The 27,008-nt window shown below is 39.8% G+C and overlaps 1 protein-coding gene across 1 annotated transcript in view; it reads left to right on the forward strand.

Annotated features, from left to right (window-relative positions):
* The first annotated feature begins 10,491 nt into the window (after positions 1–10,491).
* RAB11FIP2 (RAB11 family interacting protein 2) overlaps positions 10,492–27,008 on the forward strand; it is a 29,380-nt gene continuing 12,863 nt past the window's right edge. The window contains exons 1-3 of the mRNA XM_062635334.1: positions 10,492–11,274; positions 22,391–22,833; positions 23,425–23,887. Coding sequence (XP_062491318.1) covers positions 10,922–11,274; positions 22,391–22,833; positions 23,425–23,887 — 1,259 coding nt within the window. The 5' untranslated portion in view covers positions 10,492–10,921. The remainder of the gene's footprint in view (positions 11,275–22,390; positions 22,834–23,424; positions 23,888–27,008) is intronic.

A 27,008-nucleotide genomic window follows, 5' to 3' on the forward strand; every position in this document is an offset into this window, starting at 1 on the left:
GTTTAAAAAAGAAGCCTGACAGATATTAAACAGCATGCCACACTCTTTATGCTGCTGCCATACAGATGTGTCCAAAGCATAAACAGACTTACAGTCAGCACTCAGTTGCTCTATGGGAGAGTATCTCTGTAGTAAATTTCTCCAGAGTTTTCAGGACAATTAACTTGAGAATTGGAAACATTTTCCCCCCCAGATTTGATCCTTTGCTTGATCTCTCACTGCTTTCCAATTATGCAGGGAAAATATATAGCAAGTGTTTTAATACCCTAGATTGAATTTCCTAACCCTAAGCTGGCAGCAGAATTACTGGGCCGGGGATTCTGGCACAAGAAGTACAGCTGTGTGTGAGCTGGTGGGAAAACTACTGGAATATCATGACTAGTCTTGGTGTTCACACTTCAAAGCGGCCATGGAAAATTGAAAATAGATCAGAAAAGAATGATTTCAAGATCTGGGATATCTGCCTTGTAGGGATAGATGTACGCAGCCTAATCTGTTTACTTTATCGAAAGAAAGGTTAAGAGACTTGATCATGATATATTAATACCTACATGTGGAGAAGATTTGCAATGGCTCTGTAATTTAGCATATGAGAATGAATCAAGACTTAGAAGCTGAAAATGGTCAAATTCTGATTACGGATAAAGCAGACAGGATTTACAGTGGGGTTAATTAGTCATCAGGAAAATTTCTACAAGAGGATTGTGTGTTCTTCACCCTAGAAGCTTTCCAAATAGACTGGGTGGCTCTTTGACATAAGAAGACCTGTGAACTGGGCTGAGTGCAGGATTGCCAGGTGAGGCATTCAGGCCAGGGCAAATTTGTTAATCATGATGATACCTATGACCAAAGATGTGCTGGGGCAGGTCAGCCTTACTTAGTTGAACTAGTTGGTAAAATCAGCATTGGTATATGACCCATGGTAAAACCTACATCCCGAATAATCCCCTCTTCACAGCCACGCTGATGCTCTGGAAGCCCTGTGCTTGGCTTGGGGCACAGCCTCCTCTTTCCTTCACAATACTCTCCATGCCCAGATTTTTCTGTAGAAAATATAAAAATGGAGCCATGTCCATGGAGTTTTGTCCAGTCCCACTGGTGCCATGCACAACCCAACTGCTCTCATCTTTTCTGGCACAGACCCCTGAACTTCAGGCTTACCATTGGATAGAAAAGTCAGTGAAAAATGTCTACTTTGGAAACACATACTGGATACTTAAATGTTGAAGTAGTCTCTGTTTCTATGATAGAAGTCATTTCAGCAATGAGCCTGAAAAGTGGTATCCTGGCTTGGATTATATTTAAATTGTGAGGACTAATTTTTAACTGCCTGTGAGTTTTGCTGAGTAAAGGTTATTTGCATGGTAATGTCAGTCATATACCTCTTTAGTCGGCACTCTCTAGGTATTATCATTCTGCTCAAACCCAGCAATGGTGCAATTAATGCCTTACCTAAACGTCCATGATATTTTCACTAGGGATGGAAGGGCCCAGGTAGTGGCAGGAGACTGTACAAAAGATTCTGACATAAATTAATCCGCGAGACCCCACTTGGAGCACTGTGTGCAGTTCTGGTGTCCTCAGCGTAAAAAGGACATGGAACTGTTGGAACAAGTCCAGAGAAGGAAGGGCCATGAGGATGATCAGGGGCTGGAGCACCTCCCGTATGAAGACAGGCTGAGAAAGTTGGGGCTGTTCAGCCTGGAGAAGAGAAGGCTGCGTGGAGACCTCATAGCAGCCTTCCAGTATCTGAAGGGGGCCTATAGGGATGCTGGAGAGGGACTCTTCATTAGGGACTGTAGTGATAGGACAAGGGGTAATGGGTTAAAACTTAAACAGGGGAAGTTCAAGTGAGATATAAGGAAGAAATTCTTTACTGTGAGGGTGGTGAGGCACTGGAATGGGTTGCCCAGAGAGGCTGTGAATGCTCCATCCCTGGCCGTGTTCAAGGCCAGGTTGGACAGAGCCTTGGGCAACATGGTTTAGTCTGAGGCATCCCTTCCCGTGGCAATGGAGTTGGAACTGGCTGATCTTAAGGTCCTTTCCAACCCAAACCGTTCTATGATTCTATGATTCTATTGCCCAAGTAGAGCATTAATTATATGGCCTTTTCCATCACTGTAAATGAAGGTGGACATGCTGTTGTAGTAGTATGGGGGAGAGAAAACATGAGATCGAGCAGCAGCAAAGAAACAAAAAAGAGGCTGAAGGAAAACAAAATATGGAGATGATTTAAAATCACTTATGAGACCTGTGCCTGCTAATGCATTTTTTCAAATGATTATGACTTACATAAAATACATTCAGACATCTTCTTCTCATTAGAAACATTGAGTTGAAAAAGATATAACCAGTATCCCAGTGTGTTCCTCTTACATGAGCTTTTGAACCACAGCTACGAAGTTGCATCCAGCACTGGTATGACTTCACATCATATGTTGCTGGATGATGAGACATCTGTGTTCTTACATGGACAATCATATTTACTCCATCAGTGAGAGTGTTTCTAGAGAACAATTGCTGACGTCTTAGCATGGTTTCTATTTTGCTATTGAGACTGGTGTGGTCCATCTTTGATTTCATATTTTTCTAGCACATGGGATTTTCAAAAGACCTGCTGTAGAGAGCTTTTACTGCTATTCACTACTTTTTCACAGTTAGATAGACAATGCTGTCAAACATCAATGGAAAAAGGGGGAGCATCACTGATTTAAGCCATGCAGGTACAGTGTAAACCTTAAAGTAACGACCAGAGGAAGAAAACAAATCACTTTTGCTAATGCAAGGTCCATTCAAAGGAGTTCAGAGGGTGACATCTATATCCTAATTCTGTTAGTACTGACTTTTTAGTGAGGCTCAACAAGAGAGAGCTCCGGTGGCAAACTTCCACTGCACTTACGCTTTTAGAAGCAAAGACAAAGCAGCATGAAAAGCAAAGCTATATATCCAACAAGAGACTGCAACACCAGGTAACTGCTTTCATTTCTATTTACTCACACTCCAAACCCAACTAAACCTGACTGCATCACTTTGCTTTCATGTGCAGGTACATTTTCTGAGCACAATTCTAATGTGAAAGTGGACAAAGAAGAGCCTTAGTAGATTAGAGAAAGAGCTGCACATAATCAGAGGCTAAATTCTGCTCTCTGTTACACTGGAGAAAACGCTAAGCAATTACCCCACTGCCTTTAGTGGAGTGATCCTAGATTTATATTACTGTAAATGACAGCAAAAATTGGACCCAGTATAGAAATAATCTATCAAAAGCCCTAAGTGTAGTTGCACAATTCAATCTGTAAATAATGCCACTAATGCACATATGGCTAATTTACATCCAGACTATGAGAACATATCCAGTGCTGGTTTCCAGGATGCGTGAAGCATTAGGCAGTGCCAAAATAAATGTGCAGTATTCCCATAGCCTTCATGATCCTTCCAACTTTTGGTGCTGGGGAGAAGATGCACTACAGATATTTTGGAAAAGTGAAATTTTATCTCTTATATGAGCATGTATTGGATAATTCTTACAGAAAAGGCATAGAAGGCTGTCAAGCAGCACTGCATGCCTACTTGCATGAGCTCTGCAAGCTCTCTCCTCTCATAAAGTTGTTTTTATCTAATTTGTCTCTTACTGGGAGCAGAATTTTAGGAGCAGCTTGAATCTTCTAAGAATAAACCATGCTTCAAAGAAAGGAGGGTTTTAAGTAACATTAGAGAAGAGTGCTTGGAGTACATACATTTAATGCACATAAAACTTAACTACAGCAATTTCATTTAGATTCCTTCTCTAATCACATATTTATATTGAGACCTTGCTGAAGCCAAATTGAAATTTGTATTGCTAGGAGGCAAAGATGATATAAAATCTGAATTATTCATCAACTGTGCAAGAGAAAAAAAAAATTCTCCCAAAATATCAAATATTGTTCTGGGCTTTCTATCAGCTCTGCAATGTGGGTGAAGAGTTAGAAAAATCTATGTCTTGGTTTACCAAGGCTTGAAGGGAGACATGTTAAGTCTAAATGTATCAAACACATCAAACCTCCATCCTTCCTTATAAAATGTTTTGTTGTTTCATTTTACTTTTTGTATCATCAGGGAAGAAGGCTTCTCCTATTACCAACACGCAGGAGGAGGTGTTGAGACCCTGCAGTTAACTGCAGATTAATCACGGCTGAGTCAGTGCTGCAGGTGGATTCCATTATACCCTTCAACAACAGAAGAGACATGAGGGGTAGTCCTCTGTACAAGAAAAACTCTGGGAAGGAAGTCTGGGGGCAGCTAAGTCTGGGAAAAAGTCTTGGGAATGAGCAGGAAGTTTAAATGTGTTGTTTGAGTTAAGGAGACAAAACTGAGAGGAGGCCTTTTCACTCTCTTCAAGGAGCACACTCTGCTTTAAGGTCGGTAGGTACTTTATCTGCTTGTGCAACTGCTAACTTAGTACACAAAGGCATAATGTAAGTATAACCATTTAATCTTATTACAAGTAGTTCCCTCTTGTCTGCCCTCATATGGCAGTCTACTGATGTTGTATATGTAGGTTCTGTAAAGCACTTTGAGGCCCTCGAGGGGGAAAAGAAGTAGAGAAGTTCAGAACTTCCATGACTAAGAACTTTTTTATGATGTAATTTTCTTGTATTTGCTGAGATTCTCCCTCAGAGAGTTGATAACTTTGGATAATTTCTGAGGTAATTGTCTCTGAGATCCCAGGAGACCTATAAAGATAGAATGAATGCATGAGTTTTTTAAACCCAGGAAAAATACCTCTGGAGATGTCTCATACTCTGACAATGATAAAAATCTCTTTTTTAAACTTCTAATTCATTAGGAAGCCAGAAAGAAGGTCATCATTTTGAAGTTGTTTTGATTGCTAATGTTTCTTAGGTTCTGTCAAGCACAAAAAAGATTATTCTCTGCAGAGATGGCAAATTATCTTTGACCCTCCCTATATTATTTATGTACATTTTCAGTGCATAGAAGTTGTTTGTGGCCTTCAAGCATTGGACATGTACTGAAAACACAAAAAGAATGTACATATTTAAGTCTGAAAATAAAAAACTTAAAACAGGGGATGTTTAGATTGGATATAAGGAAGAAGTTCTTTACTGTAAGGGTGGTGAGGCACTGGAATGGGTTGCCCAGGGAAGTTGTGAATGCTCCATCCCTGGAGGTGTCCAAGGTCAGGTTGGACAGAGCCTTGGGTGACATGGTTTAGCGTGAGGTGTCCCTGCCCATGGCAGGGGGGATAGAACTAGATGATCTTAAGGTCCTTTCCAACCCTAACTATTCTATGATTCTAAAACAGATGTTATATAGCCAATTTCCATTTGTAATTATAACTCTTTAGCTTGAGCTCTAGTTTACATTTCCATGATTTTTGAACTTCTCTAAGGGTCAGCTTGGAGGTTTCCATGAAGTTTTAGGAGAGCCAACAGCAAATCTGAATCTAGCCCTTAGCAGTTAGAAGAGCTGCATGTGTCTGGACCTGGAGGTACTGCTGAAGACAGTCAGAATCTCACTAGGTGTATGGCAGGATGATGGCCTTTCAGTGTGTCTGAGGTTCAGTGTGTCCATCCCAGGTTAGAAGTGCTCAAGGAGTTTGCATGATGGGGATGTTTTGATAGAAGAGTGAAATGCCTTGTCTGCTTATGATTTGTGCAAAAGCTGCTGAGAGATAGGTGTTTTCATGTTCTTAAGGCTGAACTGAAATCTAGCCCAGACAGCTGACTAACATCTTGAGACACAGGCAGTTTGGGTCAAATCTGGATGACTGGCAAGTTCAATTATGGCATTTGATGACTGTTTTACAGCATTTAAGCCTCTTTGAACTTCATAATGGGTGACACTGTTGAAAGGCTGTGAAGTGAGTCCAGCTAAAAATGAACAAAAAAGATGATGCTTCCAACATTCCTAGTGGTACCTGGCATTTATTTGAAGTCTGATATCACACACAGTTTTCCTGTCTCCGAGACTGACAGGTTTCTGGTTCAAAAGTACCATTTTTCTGTCAGAACAATGGACAATTCTGTGGGCATTTACCTGATTTCAAGTTCCTGCTCCCCTTTCCAGAGACACATTTCCTTTGCTCCTTTTTGTATGATCCTGTTTATTGCAATAATGCAAGAAAGACAGTGAAGAATGAGCCAGGGGAGATGAAAATTGCATCTTAAGCAAAGAATAGGACAAACCCAACCTATTGAGGGCAAGCATGTCCTCCTTCTAAAGAGATACTCCAAAAGAGTAAATGTGAAAGGTATACAGGACAACACAAACCTGGACATTGCATAACTCACCCAGCCTCTGAAAACCTTGAACATTCTGAGATGCAAAATTTGGGTTCAGGACAGAAATGTGATGAATATTCATCCAGCTTTTAATATTCACACGGAAATACTTCTAGCTTAATGAATTCTTCTCAAACCAAGAGAGCAGACAAAAACAGTAGCTTGAGAAAAACCTTCCAATTCACAGTGGTGGGTTTGAGCCCAGCCATTTGATTTCTGCAGTCAATTAATTCCAGTGAATTCCTGAAGAAGTCGCTAATTGAAAAAACAACCACAGCTAAGATAAAGTTAACAGACAACAATATTCAGTCTCAAAATTTGCATAGTCTCTCCAGAAAATGTGCAATCTGGACAGTTGCAACAGCTACTGAAAGTTAAGAGTCAGCTAGGCAGAAAGCAGTAGCTTGTTACATGCCTAGACAAAACCAGCCTGCGCTTCACAACTACACAACGTTCAAAGCAAACACATCGCCTGAGATCTGCCAACAAAGAGTTATTCAGCAAATAATTTCAAAGAAGAGATAGCATTTTCATTAAAAAAAAAAAAACAACAAGATGCTTCCTACTTCATAAGCAGAAATCAGGGAGAAATTAAATTGCCAAATTATCTGCTACAGTTTACCACTGCAAGCACACACAATTGCTCTGATCCTCTTTAGCAAGTAAGCAACTGGAAATGAGAAGCAGAAGATGGAACTGTCTCAGCAGCACAAGAAGATTTTCTTGCATTTTCTTTTGCAAGGGCAGCTGGAATATCAAGCCTGATGTTTAATCAGATGTACTGTTGGCTCAGGAGGGAGAATTGAGAGGGTATTTCAAATTACTGACATTGAAAAAAATCCACTATAATTCTTGGAATTCCCTCTATAAAAAAAACCTGCACATCTGGGCCAGAAATGCCTGGAAGAATGTGTAATAGAGATAGAAGGCACACATGAGGATTAAGGTTCTGTATTAAATACGCCACAGATATCCACTGTTGTTCTGTGATAAACAATCATTTTTTAAACTCGCTCTCATCACTCCCTGTGAGGAGAATGGGTATTGGAGCAGCCACCAGGAGCACAGGACAGATATCGCAAGTCAGAAATGTAGAAACAGTTTTCTAAGGCCAGAGATTCCAACTTTGGCTTTTTCTTCAGCAGCAAGGATTCTGGGTTTGCTTTTCTCAGCTGCCTTTCTCCAACCCTGCATGTGTGGCGGGAGGACAGGAAGAAATGACAAGGCAGAGAATGATACAGGAGCTATCAACCATCCTCAGAGAGAAATCCTTTTAACCACAATATAATGCTCAAGGGAGCTCTTTTTGGGTTCAAGCTCTAAATGTAATGTTTTGAGCTCAAAATCCTCCATAGGAAACTAAACCAAGGACCAGGAAATTTATGGTAAAACATCCTCAGCATCAGTAGACTTTGACAGAAAGCATGACGCAGTGATGACAGCAAGTTTAAAAAGTGATTGTTCATCACAGAACAATAGTGAATATCTGAGGTGTATTTAATACAGAATCTTAATCCTCATGTGTGCCATCTATTTCTACCACAAGTTCTTCCAGGCATTTTTGTCTTAGGAGACCTGCATTGTTTTTTAATGAGTTTGTCCTGCACCCACAATGCTTGATCTCAAGGTGGGGAGGAAAAGCAAAAGCACAGGGAAGGTACAGTCTCATAACCAAAATGGTGCACAGAAAACAAAATGGATTTTCTAATGTAATATTCACTGAATCATGGAGAGTGATGAGTAAAACCTACAGCACATGCAGCCACTGAGAGGAGGCGGTGGTGTAGTAAATGGGAATCTGAGTAATTTCTGGATTAATGCTGTAACACAGTGCCAGGGGACATTGTGTTGCTGGAGATATCATTATTTCTCCAAGATGTTTTGTCATCTATATCACACATTACATTCAAGAAGATGACAATGTCCCTATTCCAAAGAGGACAAAATCAAAAGGCTGGATTGCAACTTGACCCCAGGGGGGGAATGAGAGGGAATAAAATATATCTGGTGCATCTTTGAGCAGAATTCGCTTTAAGCACAGGGGTGGAGGAGTTGAGAGGGCATCTCCCCAGTGCCCACTTCAGCAGCTGAGCAGAGAGACATGAGGAAGGCTCTGCTCTCCTCTTCCACGTGCCAGATTGTGCATAAGGATTACAGGACTCATAATCTGCTTATGTTTTTAAAGCAGGGAAGGCAGATTTGTTGTTGTATTGATAAACTGTATGCAGAGGTACAGAAGTTCTTCCACATCTCCTCGTATGTGTACATATGTATTCCAGCCAGCCCCTGTTTAGAAAGTCACAGTAACAAGAAATTATAGAATACCAATAAAAGACAAGGAAAGACCACAGCCCTGCCTGCTGTAAGAACTCATGAAGCTTTCCCTAAAATGCAGCACATAAGACATGATGTTTGACTTAAATTTCTGATTAAATAAATACATTCTGCCTACCTAAAATTCATCTCTTGTTTTGATTTGACGAGTGCATCATGCTTGGTTTCTATTTAGTGCAATGAAAAAGATTCTATTAAAACAGAATTTGTATGTGGTAAAATTCAGTTGAGAAATACTGTGGTGTACATATGTCTCCCTGGTTTCCAACAAGAACCCTGTGGCTTTCCCCCATGGCCTGACTCTCCTGCAGAACACTGTCACTATAATCCTTCCTGGCTCTTCCAGCCTGAAATGCTGCTACTCTTTCCCCAACCGCAGCAGCTCACCCTGGGAGCTCCACTGACAGCTCACTGCAAAGCATTTGGGAAAAACACCCGAGTGGGGTGGCAATTTATCCCAAAGAGTTAACACGCAGCCTTAACTTGATTGTTAGCATCTCACCAGTACAAAGCAAGGCAGATAACCACACCATTTATAACTAAGAAATTGCTACCCTAGATAATCCATTCACATGCTTTTGTCTAAAAATGATCCCAAGCCACGTTCTGAAGTTATTATGGACCATCTACTTTCTGACATCAACAAAAATTAGACACTGTGAATGGAAAGAAGGGCCAGCACTGTACCAATTACCACAGCAAGCAGAAAAATATCTTTTCCAGTCAAAACCTAAGGGTCTTTTAAGTAGTTATTTAAATTGTGTACAGAGATAATGTGAGCAGGGGCTTGGACTAATGACTGTATAGACTGGTGATCCCCAACCTCTTGTGACCCTGGACAATAACTCGCTCAGCATTAAGCACTGTGGTTAGCATTGTACTTTACCCTCCCTAATGGCTTTCAGCTTTAACTTTTTAATTTCCTGTAGGTCTCAGCAGTATGAGAAGGTCTCCCAAGCTTTTTGTTGCTCACTAACCCGTGAGCCAGGGACCAGGGACTCATGAGTGAGGGGTGGTGGATGAAGTATTATCTGACTTGGTTGCTGATTTCCCTGCTTGTGACGGGGTGGGATACACAGCCTAGCAAACCTCTTTTACGTGGGCTTCTCTGATTGTAGAAACAAAGCTAATACCTGCGACTCTGCTTACAGGTGTGTGTGCACACACACATAGACACACATACCCTCCATCAACAAAACGATGTGTCCTCAAAACACCTGAGTTATTTTCACTTATTTAAATCCAACAGCATTGTCACGGTGAGCGATGGGATGGAAAAGAAAGAAGTTCCTGATGTAGGTGGCAGCGGGAGGGGATGACAGCTTGCTCTGGAGCCGCACAGGCCTGTGTCTAGCTCCATGGCTGCCCCTAAGCCCCCGTATAGATAACACAATAATAATTATTATTAACAACAACAACGGCTGTTTACAGACGTTCCCTCTTCCCCACAGCTCCCGTAGAGATCTCCCTCCCCTCTACAAATAAAATTAGCGACGAATTAATTAACAAGACAGGGATCTCAGGCGAGAGGGCCCCGGAGCCCAGCTCCCCGTTATCCCGGGGCACCCCGGCCTCTCCCCGCCCGCCGCGGTGCTCGGTGCCCTCGGCAGCGCCGGTCCCCGGTGCCCGGGCGCGGCCCGGCGGGGAAGGGGAGGGGATGCTGCGGTGGGGAGGGGGCGAACCCTGCCCTCTGCCCTCTGACCGCCGCCGCCGCCGCTGGCAGCATGGGGAAGGCGGAAGCGGCAGAGCCGGCCCGTCAGGCCGGGCGGCGGGGGGAGAGCGCGGCGAGAGGCTGAGGCGGGCGGCAGGGAGGGAGGGCAGCGCCGTGACGGCCGCGGCAGCCCGGCCCGACACCCCCGCGGGGAGCGGGGCGGCGGCGAGCCCCAGCCCCGCGCTGCCCGCCGCCCGCAGGCTCCGAGCCGGGAGGGGCCGCCGGAGGCCGCAACGGGCCGGGCCGCGCTGAGGGGACCGCGGCGCAACGGGCCGGGCCGGGCGGAGGAAGGGCCCTGCCCCGGGGGATGCGCTGGGAGCGGCGGGGAACCGGGCCGGCGGCAGCGGGAAGGGAGCGGGGGGAAGGAGAGCAGTAGTGTCGGTGCCGCGGGGGACATGGAGTCGCAGGTAGGGCTGCGTGGGGAGGGGGGGACGTGAGGACCGGTGGGTGCCACCGTCGGCCGGGAGCGCTGCGGGAAGGACCACGCTGAGCCCCTGACAGGTGTCTCGCCACGCGTAAGTGCCCTTAACGCAGCAACTTGAAGACTTAAGAGACTTTGTGCTTGTTATTGCTGCTGCTGCGATCGTCAGAGATGATGTTGGCAGAGCAAGCCCAGAAGTGGTTCCCAACTCACGTGCAAGTTACGGTCCTTCAAGCCAAAGGTCTGAAGCCAAAAGGTAAAAATGGCAGCAACGATGCCTACACCATCATACAGCTGGGCAAGGAGAAGTACTCCACCTCGGTGGCCGAGAAGACCCTGGATCCCGTATGGAAGGAGGAGGCCTCCTTCGAGCTCCCTGGATTACTCATGCAGGAGAATCCAGAAAAATACATCCTGTACCTGATTGTCATGCACAGGTCGCTGGTGGGGCTGGACAAGTTTTTGGGACAGGTGTCCATCAGTCTGAATGATATATTTGAAGACAAGCAAAGACGGAAAACAGAGTAAGTGATGGTTGGGTTTTTTCATTATAATTTGTATTCCTTGTACACTTGGGGAGGATGGGAAATAGTAGCCCTACGTGGCAGCGTGCTTTGAAATGAAATTGGCATGTTTCTCTCTTCTGTGGGGTGTTCAAAGCCCCTAAAGTTATGTTATGTTATATACAGTTACGCCATTGTGGCCTGACCTCTTCTAGAGAGTTTACTGTAATCACAGTGGTTGCCCTGCACAGGGAAGAACTGTCAATAACATTAACATTTTTTGACAGTTCTGTGTGCGACGTGAACTCATTACAGTCTGTTTTTCTAAAGGTTTTGCTTTGTTTTGCTCAGGGCCATATCCCCAATCAGCTGCTGCCTTAGTTTGAACCATGTATGAGACAGACTCCCTCGAAGCCTGATTTCATTCTCTTTAAAAATGTTTTCCTTCATTTGCTGCTACCAAACGTCTTTAAGCATTCTATATTTATGTTTTAGTGGTCAATGAACTGTGACGTAATGGTGGCTTACCCCAGCAGCACAGTGCTTGAGCCTCATTAGTCCTAGGCCACAATCCTGCAGGCTGTTCTGTACTGCAGGCCTCAACAGAGAAGGCTGAAGGGAAATTTGTGCTGTTGCAGTTGCTTCCATCATTGCCTACATAAGCCTTTGTCAAATAAAATTGCTGTTTGCCAGCAAATTCTTGACACTGGAATGCAAAAAAAAGGGAAAAAAAAAAGCCCCACCATAAGCATCACAGCAGTTTATTAATAAGCATCACAGCAGTTTATTAGGTTGAACTGTAAACATGTCTAAAACATAACTAACTCTGGGTTTTGTAACTAAATGAGTAAAATTGCTATATTTTCTTGTTAAGACATGGTTGCAGAAAGATGTCTGGTACCAGTGTAATTTATCCTTCAACGTGTATTGGAATAAACCGTCGGTGTAAAGGTATTGCAGGCATGCCTGTGACTGTGTGATTTGTGTTTGGTTTAGCTATGCTTATCCCACAGAAGCAGTCCAAGAGCATCACGGAGAACTGCAAGCTAGGAATGCGTAGGCAGTGACGTATGAGCATGGGCGCATCTTTTTGCAGTGGTTAAAAGTTCCTGCCCCAGGTGCCTTTCCTCCTCTAGTGTCTCTTAGGTAGAGTAGAAAGGCCTGAACCCCAGCTGTTAATTAAAGTCTTGTATTTCTTCTATTAGTAATGGTGGGTCTATAGTGAGATGCTGGACTTTGATTGAAACATGAATAAACTGACTGATTGCCTGTCACTAGCTGTGGTGGGGAGGCCTGAACCTCCAGCAGGGTCTTGAGCAGTTGGAGATGGATGAAACAGCACCACCAGCCAGGTCTTGTTGGTCAGGCAACTGTTTCTGCAGAAACCATCTCAAAACCTGCTCCTGCGTATGCGTGGTGGCAGAGGTTGAAGTAGCAATAGGGACAAGTCAAAGCTGTCTTTGACCTGGTGTTGGGTTTTATTTTGTTGACTAAATTCTTAGCAAAGCAGTATGTTCACTAACCATATAATAGGAAAGAACATGTCTGTGCAGAATCTCTTGTGGGTTCATGAGCTAAAGTATTATACGTTTTAATTGCTTATCTTTTTAAGGACAAACCAGTTATGTTTATGCAATACATGGTGAATGCCTGTAGCCTTAGGGTCTGAATTTCTATTTACACTTGATTCAAGAAGTTTCAGTGCTCTTCAGACATGCATCTTAAAATATTCCTTAATCATCAGTTGTAATTATCTTACCAGTCAGTAGGCAACTGCCTTAGTTTAAACACCTACAGGAAAAAAAAAAAAAGTGAATGAATGAAGCTGGAGGAAAATATGTAAATTATTCATGTATTACTGTGAGTAACAAAATCTCTTTTCTCTTTGAGGAACCATATGCACAAATGTTAGCAAAAGTAGTATTGGAGTCTTAACAAAAATACTGCAAAAACCTGAGAGTTGGGTAATTAACATAGTCCTGGTGCTAGTTAAATAAACAGGCATGTCTCTTCAGTATTTTTATATGAAGTGGCACTTCATATAAAGGCTTTGTGGGGGTTCTTTATTTTTTCATTTCTTTCTCTGAAGTGCGAGAGGAGCTCATGCTATGTGAACGTGCGCTGCGCTTTGCCTGCGAGCTGCATTGCGGAAGATGGAGCCTACGGGGAAATTCTGACAAACAGCCTAAGTCCTGTTTTCAGAAGTTATTGAGCATTTAAGACTGTAGATCTTCTTAAAAGTGGATGGGTGTTAGGCTTCTAAAGCCGAACAGCCGTACTTGTAAAAGTCTTCAGTAAGTGTAAAAGTAGGCTAGGCGGTTAGTGGGATTTTTGCAGCACATACTTCAGTATTAATGCCGACTCAAATTCCTATGAGATGGGAGCCTCTGAAAGACCACTTTTCTTGTCGGGGTCTTTAGGTGCTTGGAAACCTGGAAAATCTCCTTTTAGAAACGCTCTTTTGAAAAAATAATTCATAGTCCTTACCTGTTTGGATGTTTTGGAAAAGGTCTCCTGGTTGTCTATGTGTTTGTCTTCATGCAATGCGGGTGTGCTGTTGCTGTCTCCTTTAAGCATTAGTTGAAGATGCAGATGTGATATTTGTCCATGCATGTGGGAGGAGGGCAAACTTTCAAGAGTAGATTTGCAAATGCGATCTCAAACAAAACATTCTTCCTTTTGTACCTTTTATTCAATCCTTTTTGATACAAAAAATTCCTAGTCCTGTGTTGCCAGTAAAATCAGGGTAATATATTTGGACCCAAAGACCTAGCTGTGACTGTGGTGTGGGAGCTGAGACACGCAGTGCCTTTCAAGACCAAGTCCAATGTCTTTGTTACCAAAGCATTCTGATGGTTGAAAGCTATATTCATTGTTTCAGAAACACTAATCTGTTTTATTAAGCAATGTTTTTACTTTCAAATATGTTCAACAGGCTTGTGGTGTTATTAAATCCAGAGTTATTTTCTTATGTTGATGTAACCTTAACATTTCTTGCTTTGTTTGGGGATGAATGAGATCCAGTTATTTGATGAAGTGTCTATTGGTAATATTTCTACTTTTTAATATATTTAATAGCTTCCTCTTTCCAACACAGCTGTACATATGGTGCTGTAAGAGACAGGCTCAAGAGTCACCAGGGTATTGCAAAAAAGATATTTAATATTCTGCACAATGCTGAACCCTGTCAGCAATTCCCTAGTGCTTTTTTAGTGAGGAGGTATGAGAAGTGAAGGCTACCAGCTGATTTTGAATTCCTAGGAAGACCGTGGGCTGCGAGACATTCAGCTCTTTGTATATATAGATATATATTATTTAATATTTTAAAATTAAAAGGAATTTAAAAATTCACTGCAGCTTCAGAAACATTATGTTAGGGAAAAGTAATCCTTATTTTCTGTACAGCTTATGTAGATCCTCACATCTTAAGGAAAATACTTTGCAGTAAAGTTTTCAGGCGGAGGCCTCGTGATAGGATTTGCATGTCTTGTGTTCTGTTAAACTTGCTCCGGCACAAGACTTAGTGAAACAAAGCAGTGTATTTGCTATAATTTGATAGTGAAGTTTTTCTACTCACCATCCCTCAATGTCCTTTCTCTTTCTTTTTTGAAACTGATGATTTTTTTAATTCTTAAAAGTGAAAATTCCTGGAGCGGCTCGATCCAGATGTGGCTCAGATGGTCCCTTACTAGGTCTCTTCCAGAGACTTCAGCCAACGCTTTTGCAGGATCTTATTTCATTTTCTTTCTATCTTGGTGCAAAAATGCCCATCACACTGTATTAGCCTTATAAATTTGTGTCTCTTCATCTCTGCTGTAGTTGAAAATAGATGGGCTCTTTTTACTTCTGCTCTTTTCTCAAGTTGAAAAGTAGGCTCCAGATGCTGAGAGATTTTACTGATTTTTTTTTTTTTTTTTAACAGTTCAAAAAGCTTGGGCGATACTGCTTTATTATCTGAGATTTCTGACATGGTTTTAATATTTTACAGGAAAATCGTGCGGGGTTTTTTAATTCATCCTGAGAAATACATGAACTTTTTTTTTCGCCTGCTGTTGCAGAATAAATATAGCTCTTTTGCTCTTGCAGTTTTGATGCAAATGATGATCAGTGACTGTGTTGTATATATATAGTTTTGTAATAATTCAGTTATTCGTAGTTGCCTTAATACTGCTGATGATCTGACAATGCATAGCATCAAAACAAATTTATGAATTATCATAGAATAAAATATACTCATGTATTGACATGTCTTAATTGAGTATTTTTCAGTAGTTTTTCTTAATGAACGTGCTTAGGCTATTTTTTTTCTCCTGTGTGCTAAATAGACAGCAATAGAAGAACAAATCTCCATTAACTTTTCCTATGATGTTACTTAATTTCCCTAGCATTTGCTTCGTCGTCGTTGTTTTCTAATTCCACTCTCTTCATTGCCCATTCCATTATTAGCTTTCCTGGAAAGCTACTTTTATTGTACGTTCAGCTGATTTAAGATGCAACACTTGCATGAAATGTTATAAATGTGAGGAAGGCAGGCGATGGTAGAGTTGTTATTTCTTACAGAAACTTTGTTGAGGGAGGTGTCCTTTATTTGTGTCTCAATTCCCCTTCTCCATGTTTTCTGTAAAGTCGCAACAACACTCCCCTTCCCCAGCAGTGCTGTAAAAAATACTTATTTGTGCACATTACAGCTAAGGAATCTTGGCCTTATTTAAGATACTTCTCTGCTTACATTGATCATATAAATAGTCAAAGCCAGCTTCTGAGCAAACAGACAAACAGATTTAATGGTTGACCATGATCAATACCCCTGTCTTTTAAGCACTTACTCTTTAGTGCTGCTGAGCTTCCTGGAACATATGAGAATTAATGTGAATTCCTTATTGGCACCCTCCCTCGTGGGCATGGACAGATCCCCCTTGGACTGCCTCTGCTCTGTCCGCTCATCTGTAGCAGCATAAAGCAACGGGTGGCTTCAAATACTTCAATTATGAACAAGCAAATAACTAGTAAGTAGTATGTCATGGGCTCAGGCTTTGTTAATGAATAGTACCTTTAAAAAAATAATAATTATACAAAACATAAGACTTTATTATTGACTAATTTTGAGTCTTTAGTTTAAACCAGAAAAACGTATTGTAGGTGATAAAATTCAATGATAATGGAAATGGAAGACTGTGACAGAAATTATCAAAATGCTGCAGTTAAAGTAAGAGAAAAAAAATCATTCTCTAGTCAAAAGTGGGAAGAGTGGTAACTGAAAAGTTTGCTAAAGGCATAGAAATAATGAGCAGTGTGGAGGATCCATATGTATTTGTGCTGTTGCTTTCTTGGTACTAAGTAAATTTAAGAACAAATGAAAGAAAGTAGTGAGGAACAGAAGACAAAGAGGCTTGGGCAGGGAACAGAAAGTTGCGCCCAGTTTTGTAGCTTTACGGGATTATAGCTGTATTTCCAAATTATCTAGTAACATTCCCAACATTTACATTTCGACAACAAATGCAAGCACATCCTCTGAATAAGTCATAATTCTGAGTCAGAGTCTGAGTGCCATCTGGACTGAGATACTTCTCCGTTTTCTGTGTGCACACATGCTTGCACACAAACTCAACTGAAATAACTGGCCTTAATTCTCATACTTTCAGTTACTTTGTTTCTAAAATAAAAGTATTCGCACACAGTCTTTAGCCAAAATAATAAGTAAACTAAGATCACTTTAATTACTTTGATTCCAGTTGATGTTAGCTCACCCCTTAGTGAGGGTGGTATGATATGTGTCAGTTCCCATATGTTTTTTGGTGTCACAATGTCACTCTGTAGTATTTATTTTTAAACTCTTCTTTGTACCTCTCATTTCAGTTGGCTTCCAGAAAGTAATAGTATTCATCTTGGTGAATGTAATCACTTACTTTAATAAAGAATCTGTTTTCTTCTTCATTTCCCCTCATACACGATGTAGTCTGTGCTCAGCCCCTTGCCATAATTTTCCTCCTTACTGACTGGTTGGGACAGTCTGTTGGTGGGGTATTTGAATGATTTATAAAAAACATACTTATGCATTTTTCACAGTGCTTTTGCTGCTAATGAAAATGTTAATTCTGGGCTTTGGATGTTGTTTTTTAGCCATTAGCTGTGGACATGTAAAGTTAGTGGGATTTTGTGAAGCAAGTTTCTTTGGTGTATCTAGCTTGAATGTAGAAACCTAAAGTGATGGAGTACGTCTTTCCTATGACACCTGATGGACAGGTTCTGTCGTTTGGATTTTGATGGTCATTTGTAGGGGTGGTTTTAGAAGTACCTGCTAGTGTAGAAAATTGTCCTTGTCACTGCGTAGCAGATTAGGATGCTGATTGTACCTGTAAAATCAAGGTTAGAAGCCTCATGGATGCTGTGATGATATTGTGGCTTTTTCCAGAATTCCTTAGGCAATATGTGAATTAAAATGAGGAATTTACAAAAATTTTGGGGTTCAGTCTAATAATTTCAGCAAAGTAAAATTAGATCAGCTCAGTAGGTGTTTACTGGTAGAGTCAGAGTGGCGTATTTGAGAAGCAGCAAAATGAATGGGGAAAATTCCTTCAATACTTTCCGTCTTCGGTGCTGGCAAGAAGACAGAGTTAGAAGGACATTTGTCATGGCCAGGTGGAATGTGCAGGCCAGAAAACTTCTAATTCCTGTTGAAATTGGTAGACAAGTATACCAGTGGTTTTGGAGGCTGTTAAAAGTTTTAAGTACATAATTAAAACGTAATTAAAATCACATAGTGTTTTTTCTTACCCGTAGTGTTACTATTTTTCTTACCTGTAGTGTTACTATTTTTCTTACCCATAGTGTCAGTCTGTCCTGCTCACCGTTACATAGTGAGCAGAATAGGTTGAGTGATGCTTTTTCAAAGGAGAGGGCTAGGGCTTGGAACTCTCAAATTGCATGGCAGATTTGGAGGATAAGACACATCAACATCGGTTTCTTTCTATTACAAATGAAACAAGATGCTGGTTTCAAAATATTTGTTGAATGCAGGATGAAGGTGCAATGAGAATAGTACAGACAAGCAAAGGTGAGTCGGAAAACCAAGTTAATGGCAAAAAAATCAGAAGTTGAAGACATTGTGATGAAAATATAAGTCTGTTTGTAGATTGCTAGCTATGTGGATGGAATAGGCAGGCCAGAATTTTGTATCTTACTTATTTATAGTAACTTTTTTCAGTTTCCACCTTCGCTCTTCCTGTCAATCTTTACTAAGGTAAAAGGTTCACAACTGCTAATACTACACAATTTACTTTAATAGTATGCAGAAGATGGTTATTGTCTTTCTTAGAATTAAGGGAGTTTGGTTTTTCCACCCCTAATTGTAGGTATGGCCAAAATGGAGTAATTTTGTTCTGGTTAGAAAATAACCACGTTTCTTCAGATACGGGTTTTGTTTTCCAGGGCTGACTGGTCGGCAGGATTTTCCCTATTCAGCCTTGAATGTTGATCTTCTTTTACATGTTCAAAAAACTTGTCAGCATACAGAGTGGTAATTTATGTAATACTTACAAAATAAGAATTATCAGGAACCTGTGCAAGACAGGGAAAGCCCATTAGCTCACTCAGAACAGATGAGAAAAAGAAGCAAAGGTTATTCTGATGGAAACCATAGGGTAAAAGTCAAAATTAGAGGGTGTCTGGAGGACGTTGTCCTACAGAACATTTGAAGGTGAGAGCAAGAAGTATCAATGTCATTCAGGAGGCAGTAGGGCTTCCTTTGAAGTTGGCAAAATTTGCCAGACTTTGTACAAGGTTTGTTTAAATAAAGACTGTCTGCAAGACTGGATGTAATATTTGGTTATTAAATAAGAGGGCATCTGCTCTCATAAAAGCCACCCTGTTTTGTTCATGTATGTTATTGGCTATTTTCCTACTTTGTACAGGCTTTCTATAGAATAAGCTCATGGCAGCCTGACAAATGGAGCATTTATTGTGGCTAAAAGTACTGTAAACAAAACCAAAATAGCAAGTTTTATTGGCTTTTATAATACATTACAATTTTTTAAATTGGCAGTGGTAGAGTGGAATTCAGTATTTTAGGACCCAAATGTTGTTATCGGAAAACAGTGGACTTCATTTTCCAGTTCTTTTTTTCTATTACATACAGTGCTGTTTTTCTTATTTGTTGCTCACGCCCATGTGTTGTAGAAACAGATTCTAATAAGAACCATTTACGGACTCGGTTGCTCATTCACGTGCAGCTCCACACAAATGCATTGCCTGCATTTGCTCTCATCTGTTTTAAGAAAGTAATTATTTGCCTTTGAATTTGAAGAAAATCGTGATTTGAGTCTGCTTCTCATATTGTCCTGTTATGAGCTGAAGCATATGGAACCTTCATTATAACTAAAACAAGATAAACTCTCCAAGGTAACAAAGAAACCTCCTTGAAATGCCTAAGAAAATTAAATATCTGTCTTCTATACAAAGATTTGATCCGGCGCTCATTATTCAAGTAGGAATTCCACTGAAGTCCAGAGGAATTTTGCTGGAGTAAAGAGTTTATGATTAAATTCTGTTGGAATCAGTAGTAGTGTTGAACCTGGTCCCAGCAGGTAAGAGGTCCAGTCCCTTATGCCATTCTGTTATCTTCTAGGTAAGGAGAGTTTCTTTGTTTCCCCAGCTGAACTTACTTTTAGTGTCAAGTTCATCACAGTCTGCTTTGAAAACAAATGTACAAGCTGCAAAGGCTTGTATTAGTTGTGTGCTGGAATTGTCTCCTTCAGACCTGGTGGATGTCAAAGTAGTACGCAGAGGTATGCCAGCAGCAGGTGAGTACTGGTAGTGGCACAAAGTGGTTGTTGATTCATGATAAGAATGTCAATCATTGAATTAAATTAAGTTTTAAAAGAAAAGGCTTTCTTCTACAGAGCAAAGGCTTAAGAATTTGTGTCACTAGATTGTTCTCAAACAATTTAGTGAGTGCCATTCATCAATTTAAATTATTGGTAATTCCTAAATAGAAATATATTAAAATGCATCAGTCTCCTCAGAGGTACAGTATTAATGTTTGGGACCTGTGAGGGGAGGTAAAGAGAGAGAGAGGGAATATGTTTTCTCATAGTGTAGGCTGAGCCATTAAACTTGAATGTCAGTGAGTTCCTCTCTGCCTGTTAAGCCTCTTAAAACACTCATAAACCTTGTTTATACTTACGTTTCATGTCTGTCTAAGGAATCATGGGGAGGACTTTCTCACTTTCAGGGTGGGTTTTGGTTTGGGTTTTTTTTTCCTGCACGGGCAAGATCTGTCTGAGCAAGGGCTTGCTCATTATGGCTGTGTATTGTTTTTATTTTTATAGCAAATATATGAACATCTTTCAAAGGAAAGTGTTAAAGAAAGTAGGCTATCTTGTCTTCCAGTTTTTGTGATATTATGTATTATATATCACAAAAAAGATTTCCCCTGGGTTCTATTGTATGCATTTTCTGTAACAACTCTATAGATGACTTAAAGTGTTTCTGGAATCAGTTACCAAGAAGGGAAACATTATTAACCAAAAAGAAAAGCAATCCATCTATCTTCGGACACGTAGCATATTTCAGGTTTTGTATTTAACTTAAAATATATAAATGAAGTTACCTCACAACAGAAGAAAAGCTTTCTTCCTGAAAGTTTAATTGTCCTCCTACCAATTTGACCTTCTGGATCTACTGGTCTGGATTCACGTTGTCCACTGCCAGGACAGAGTTGATCTGCTTTAGTATGGGATAAAAAAACCCTTTTGGACATCACAAAGCAACAAAAAAAAGTCCTAATACTCTTTATTGTTTTGTTACTTCTTTGATGGGTCACTTGGAGAAGTATTTTCTCAGCTCAGAAAATAGTATCTCTGCCTGAAAATTCGATTTCAGCTGTCACCTTTAAAAATATTTATGAAATCTGAAAGGAAATTGAGGGTTATTTTTCTCCTTTCCTGCCCTTGTTTTCTATATTTGGCAGTATTGAATAATGTATGTGTAACTGCATAATCAATTTTGCATCTGTGCTGATAGGCAATTTCATTTCTTAGTCTCCAGTTCAAAAGTTACTTCATCGTGATAGTGCACTGCTGCATTAGTATGAGTTCATGAATTTCTCCTGACTTGGGTTTAGAGCATTTCTTTGGAGCTGGCAGATCTGAAATATGCCTTTGTGCCTTTTTCGAAATAGAGGAAGGCTTTTGATGATGGGTGTGGAGAAGGGATTGTTGGTCATTCGTGTAGGTGAAGCTGTGGAAGGAAGATTGAGCCGTAATTCTGCAGATGCTTCCATGGGACAATGCAGCACAATAGGGAATGAATAAGACAGTGGGATAATCAATGAAGCCTTTGTTGGACCTGGCAAAGAAACACGCTTGGCTTTTTGAAACAGATGATTATACCTTTGATCTCTTTTTGAGAACTGTTCTTTTTTTGTCATGGTTCCAAAGCCTGACGTTAATGACCTGCAAAAGAAGGGATGCCTGCTGGATATACCTATGTGCTCACTGTTCTGCCACTGGTGCTAGTAAAGCTGCCTCAACATCAGCAGGGGTTGCAGGTGCAGAACCAAAATGGTAATTGTCTGTCCAGGAGTCTCAGATATTTCACTGCTAGTGTTGGTACAGTTGAAATAAATCTTATCCAGTGTTTAGAAGGAAGGGACAGAGGGGAAAAATGTTTCCTAGTGTATAAACCTAAGCAAAATCAGAGGAAAAAAGGTTACTAGATGAAATATTTGCCATGCAGTATACATGCAGGTAATAAACATCCCTGCTAAATAAAGGCCACTTGAAAAATATAAAGTGTTCTTTTGAATAGCAAAATGAAATTTATTTGTATTTATAATTAACCTGAGATGCAGTTCTCCTTCATAAGCAGATGTGAGCCCCTTAGCTTTGATGAAGCTTAGTAAGCTTCCGCAGAGTTAGTTTTGGTTCTCAAACCAGATGAACTCTGGAAAGAGCTTCGTGCTTGCTTAGATATTGAAGTTTTTTCTTCAAAAACAAATATAGGCAAAGAAGTTTTCCAGTACAGGGATGTTTTAATTTTTGCTATGGAATTTGATTTTCATAATTTCAGTGATATTCCCCAGATATGTTAATAAACTAACCAGAAAATACAATTTAACTTGCTCTTTCTCTCCTTTAAGGTGGTTTCATCTGGAGTCCAGACAAGGGAAGAGAACTAAAGACAGAGGAGAAATAAAAGTCAATATTCAGTTTATGAGGAATAACATGACAGCGAGTATGTTTGATTTGTCAATGAAGGACAAAACCAAATCCCCTTTTGCTAAACTAAAAGACAAAATGAAAGGTCGAAAAAATGATGGGACATTTTCAGACACATCCTCTGCAATCATCCCAAGTACTCACATACCTGATGCAAATGTAGGGGTATGTAGTGGTGAAGTACAAATGAAATCAAAACCAAAAAAACCTTTCCTGTTGGGCCCTCAGCGGTTATCCTCAGCTCATTCAATGTCAGATTTAACAGGATCTCATGTCTCTGCAGAAAAAATGAAATCCAGCACAGTTGGCTACTCTCATCTTTTTAGGCGTCAGCTGGAGTCTTTTGGTTCGGTTGATGAAGGTGGTAAGTATCATGGCCATTATAATTACAGTCCACTGCTATTAGAGCATTCAGAAGTCTGTTTCTTTAGTTTATGAAGCAATTACAAGGCCAGAAAGTTAAGTATTATTGCTAGCCTTTTATTTTCACTTCCATTAGTTAGTGGTAACTCGTAATTGCTGTTTCTGAACATAAAAGATAACAAAGTGGTCATAATATATAGTAATTTAGCATTTTTCTTCTTAATTTCCTCACTTAAGAGTATATTGTAGTGAAGCATTACATTCTAGAGGGAACTCTAGGCAAAATAGCATCTTGTCAAAAATAAAAATCTGTTTTAAAAGTTTAAACCTATCACTGAAGTTTTAAGCCTGATTTATACAAAGAACTGAAAATACTTTGCATTGTTCAAAGTTACTGTTGCTTTCTGGAATGCCCACACTCTAGTCATAGCTATCTTCCTTTAGAACTTAGCTTACACACAGGAAACAAAACATTGCTGTAGTGCTTATCCATAATCAATTTCAAAGTTTCTAGACCTAAGCTAAAATGGGTTCTCTAAGCTATATTGTAGTGTCTCATTGATAATATACTAATGACAGATTTTTTTTGCAGGGAGTCTGAAATCTCCACATAGAAGGACATTAAGTGTTGACACTTCTAAAATGAACCAGCTTGGCAGCACAGCTGATGAAACTGCACTTGAAGCACAAAACGACCCATTCACCAATGTAAGTGCTTCGTTACCCCAAAAATTTGCTACACTGCCAAGACAGAAGAACCCGTTTGAAGAAAGCCCAGCAACATGGGATCAAAACATAAACCTGTTTTCCAAACCTGTCGACATCAGAAAAGAAATTAAAAAAGAGAAAAAAGAGAAAGTTAGTCTGTTTGAAAGAGTGACTGGGAAAAAAGATAGCAGGAGGTCAGATAAACTGAGCAATGGGGGATCAGACAGTACTACGGACTTGAAATCACCTAGTGTGTTCGGTGAAACTCATCAGGAGAGTTTTGATTATGATTCAACTAATCCGTTTCTGACAAACTTCAAGCCTACAAGCATGTTGCCGTCTTCAAGGTAGGTTTTTGCTGTATTTTGATCTGATATCTTGAACATGTTATATAAATGAAAATGTGAAGTGTCAAGGAACACTATCTTAGTGCTTTAGAAACATTTATATCATTGCTTATCTGTTTCTCAGTAAAAGTTATGAACTTACGTAGTCGGATCTTTTCTTACTTCATTTCGAAGTTACATTTACATTACTAATACATACTGTGAATGTTCTTGGGTACTTATGTTTGTGGAACACCTTGTTTGTCCTTCCTGAAAGTCCTCTGTTTTCACTGAACACTCATTGCTAATTATTACAGTGCCCTAAGTCAGGTTTTAAGAGGGAAAGGTTTCAGGGGAAAGATGAAACGGAATAAACAAAAGGGTGAAGAAAATGTGAGTAACGAAATCAAAATGGGTGCACCCATGGGCACTTATTATGCTTGAATTCATTTGGCTCCTTGTAGCTTTGCTGAGTTCCTGTGTATTCAAATCATTGCACAAGACAGCAGTTTATGTGTTAAACAGAGTGAACTAAGTTACCTGGGCTGTTAATAAACTTTCATTTAAATAATCTGTTTTAATCTTTGTTTGTCTACCAACAGTTTACTTGTTTTCCTTGGGGGAGAAAAGAATTGTATCCCATAGTTAGTTTCCTTTTGAGCTTTTGTTTGCTAGTCAGGGAAGATACATTGTCTCTGTCTCTCCCTATATATATGCACATATATACACACACACACACACAAACACACCCCAAATAATACCGTTCCCAACAGATAAATGTTTAAGTCAATTATTTAACTTTTATTCATTTGCATTTTTTTCTATATATTAATGCCAAAAATTAACAGTTGGGTTTTTTTTTTGTTTTTTAAGGTAATGATTCATTTCTAGTTAATGGCTTAAATTTGGTAGAAATTGAATTCAAAATTCAAATGCTCCAAACTAGAATTTGAAAGCTGTGAAATAAATCATGGTAAACATGGTTCTAACAAATCTGCCTTTTCCATGTCTATTAATTCCATAATTAATGAAACAGTAGTATTTTCTTTAAAACAAATGTTTCTTGTTAACTTGTTCTTTAAGATTTTGGAACAGATTGATCTTACTGTATCCCAGTTCAGTCTTATTCATAGGTTAGAATGCATGCACTCCTGATTTAAACTTACAATCGTTTTCTCAATAAAACTAATCATGGATATGAATTAGATAAACTGAAATGGAACTACTATAGAAAAAATTCAGTTGCCAGAAGCTCATACAGACTTCAATGAATTATCTTCTTAGCATCTTCTGTGAGTCAGGTTAGTTCCTAGTGTCTTAAATAAAGTGTTTACAGCCAGTCTAAGAATATTATTTATTTCATAAAGGTTTTCTCTAGATTAGAGTAAGGTTAGGATGTAGCTTGGTTTGTCAGAAGTTAAACTTCTGTTTGAATGAGCTCCTTTACAGAGGAATCATTTAAATAACAATTAAAATTACATGGCATTTATTTTTTTTCAATACAAAAATGTATTCAGGCAGATGCTAGATACAAGTAGTGAAATCTTTTGAAGCTCTTGAATGCAGCAGATCTTTATAAATATAAATTTTTTAATGGTAATCATGATGGGCTTTTTTCTCTTTATTTTGTAATTAAAAAAGCTCATCACAGTGCCCGTTCAGAAGGACTCTAGTCAATTGTTCCCCCTTTGTCTAAGTCTCTTTTACTAGTTCTTGACTTTTATGTAAACATAAACTTTTGATAAGACAAATAGATATTCTGTTGTTTTCAAAAAGCAAAAAAATTAAACATTTTGACCTTTTCTATAAGACAGCTGTTATGGAATAATATCTAGCATGTAATAATTTCAGTTAGAAGCTCTCAGTTTTAATGTGCTCCTGTATTATGTTCTGTGAGAAACTTAGAACAAGTTCACTCTCTTTCAAATATATCTTGTACAATGATTTCCTTTTGAAGTAGAAACTAATAGAAAATGTGCATATTTAATAAGTTTACAGTTTAAGTTTACGTTTATCTGTGAAGGATTTGTTGAATAGAATCCGGTTGTAATTTTTCAAACCAGTAACACTGTGAAGAAAGAGTTGTATAAATCTGTGGGCACAAAATGAATGAAGTTCAGTAACAAATTCAGTATGCAGGAAACATACACAGGGAGTTCAGACTTCTGAGTTGTTTTCTATTTATGCAACATGCTATTAAGCTCTTTGGGATGGATGCCATTTCTGCAATTAAACCAGGCAGTATCTTTTTTTATCAAGGTGTATCCCAAATCAGTGTTCTGCTGTGAGTTTGTTTTGCACGTGGATCTCCCAGTTAACTCCACTTAGCTAAGCCTTGCTTTAAGTGATGAAACGGTCCTGTGGCATGTGAACTGGATTGCTGTCTGATGAAACTCAGCTGGAAGATGTATTCCAAGAGCACCTTGTAGCAACAAAAGGACATTCAGTCCATGGGACCAGGCTAGAGACAGTGCAAAGTGGAATTAAAAACCCCGCAGCAACCTTCTTCTAGTGGGCAAAAAACTGACCAAACCATTTCCTTCCTGTGGACAGTGTGAAGGTCAGGTTCTTGGCACCAGTGAACCAGTCTCTGTAAAGTTAATGGGAGTCTTTTCAGTGACTTTGCTGAGCTTTGAGTCAGGATCAAGTCCGTCCTAACTGAACGTGGTTATTGACCAGGCAGTAATGCCATGCAAGATAGGAGCTCACAACAGCATCAGTGAGTTACAGAACAGAGCTGCAGAATAGCCCTTCACCCAACAAGTCATTAAGTGCTAGCTAGCTGTATGGGGGCTCTGTCACTAATTACTCTTATTTACTAATTAAAAGAATGAAGGTAGATACATCTTCCACATTTTTTAGCTGCTGACACAGAAAATGTAGAAGTGGTTCAGCAACAGTTACAGGATTTTTTTTCTCCTAAAAGCAAGAAGTATCCCAGGGTTATTTGAGAATTACTATTTATTATTACAATTATTTATTATTGTTATTTCAAAAAGGTTTAAGAAGTATTTTGGGAAAGCAAAACAAAACCTGCCTGGTTTGTGTATACTTCTAGTTGTCAGGAAATCACAAAATATGTATCCCTAATTTCTATTAATCTCTGCTCTGGCGAAGGCTTGTTCTGTGGCTTTGGCTAAAT

This window comes from Pezoporus occidentalis, unplaced genomic scaffold, assembly GCF_034315485.1.
Source record: "Pezoporus occidentalis ecotype Australia unplaced genomic scaffold, CSIRO_AGI_Poc_V1 ctg45, whole genome shotgun sequence".
NCBI classification, from domain to species: Eukaryota; Metazoa; Chordata; class Aves; order Psittaciformes; family Psittacidae; genus Pezoporus; species Pezoporus occidentalis.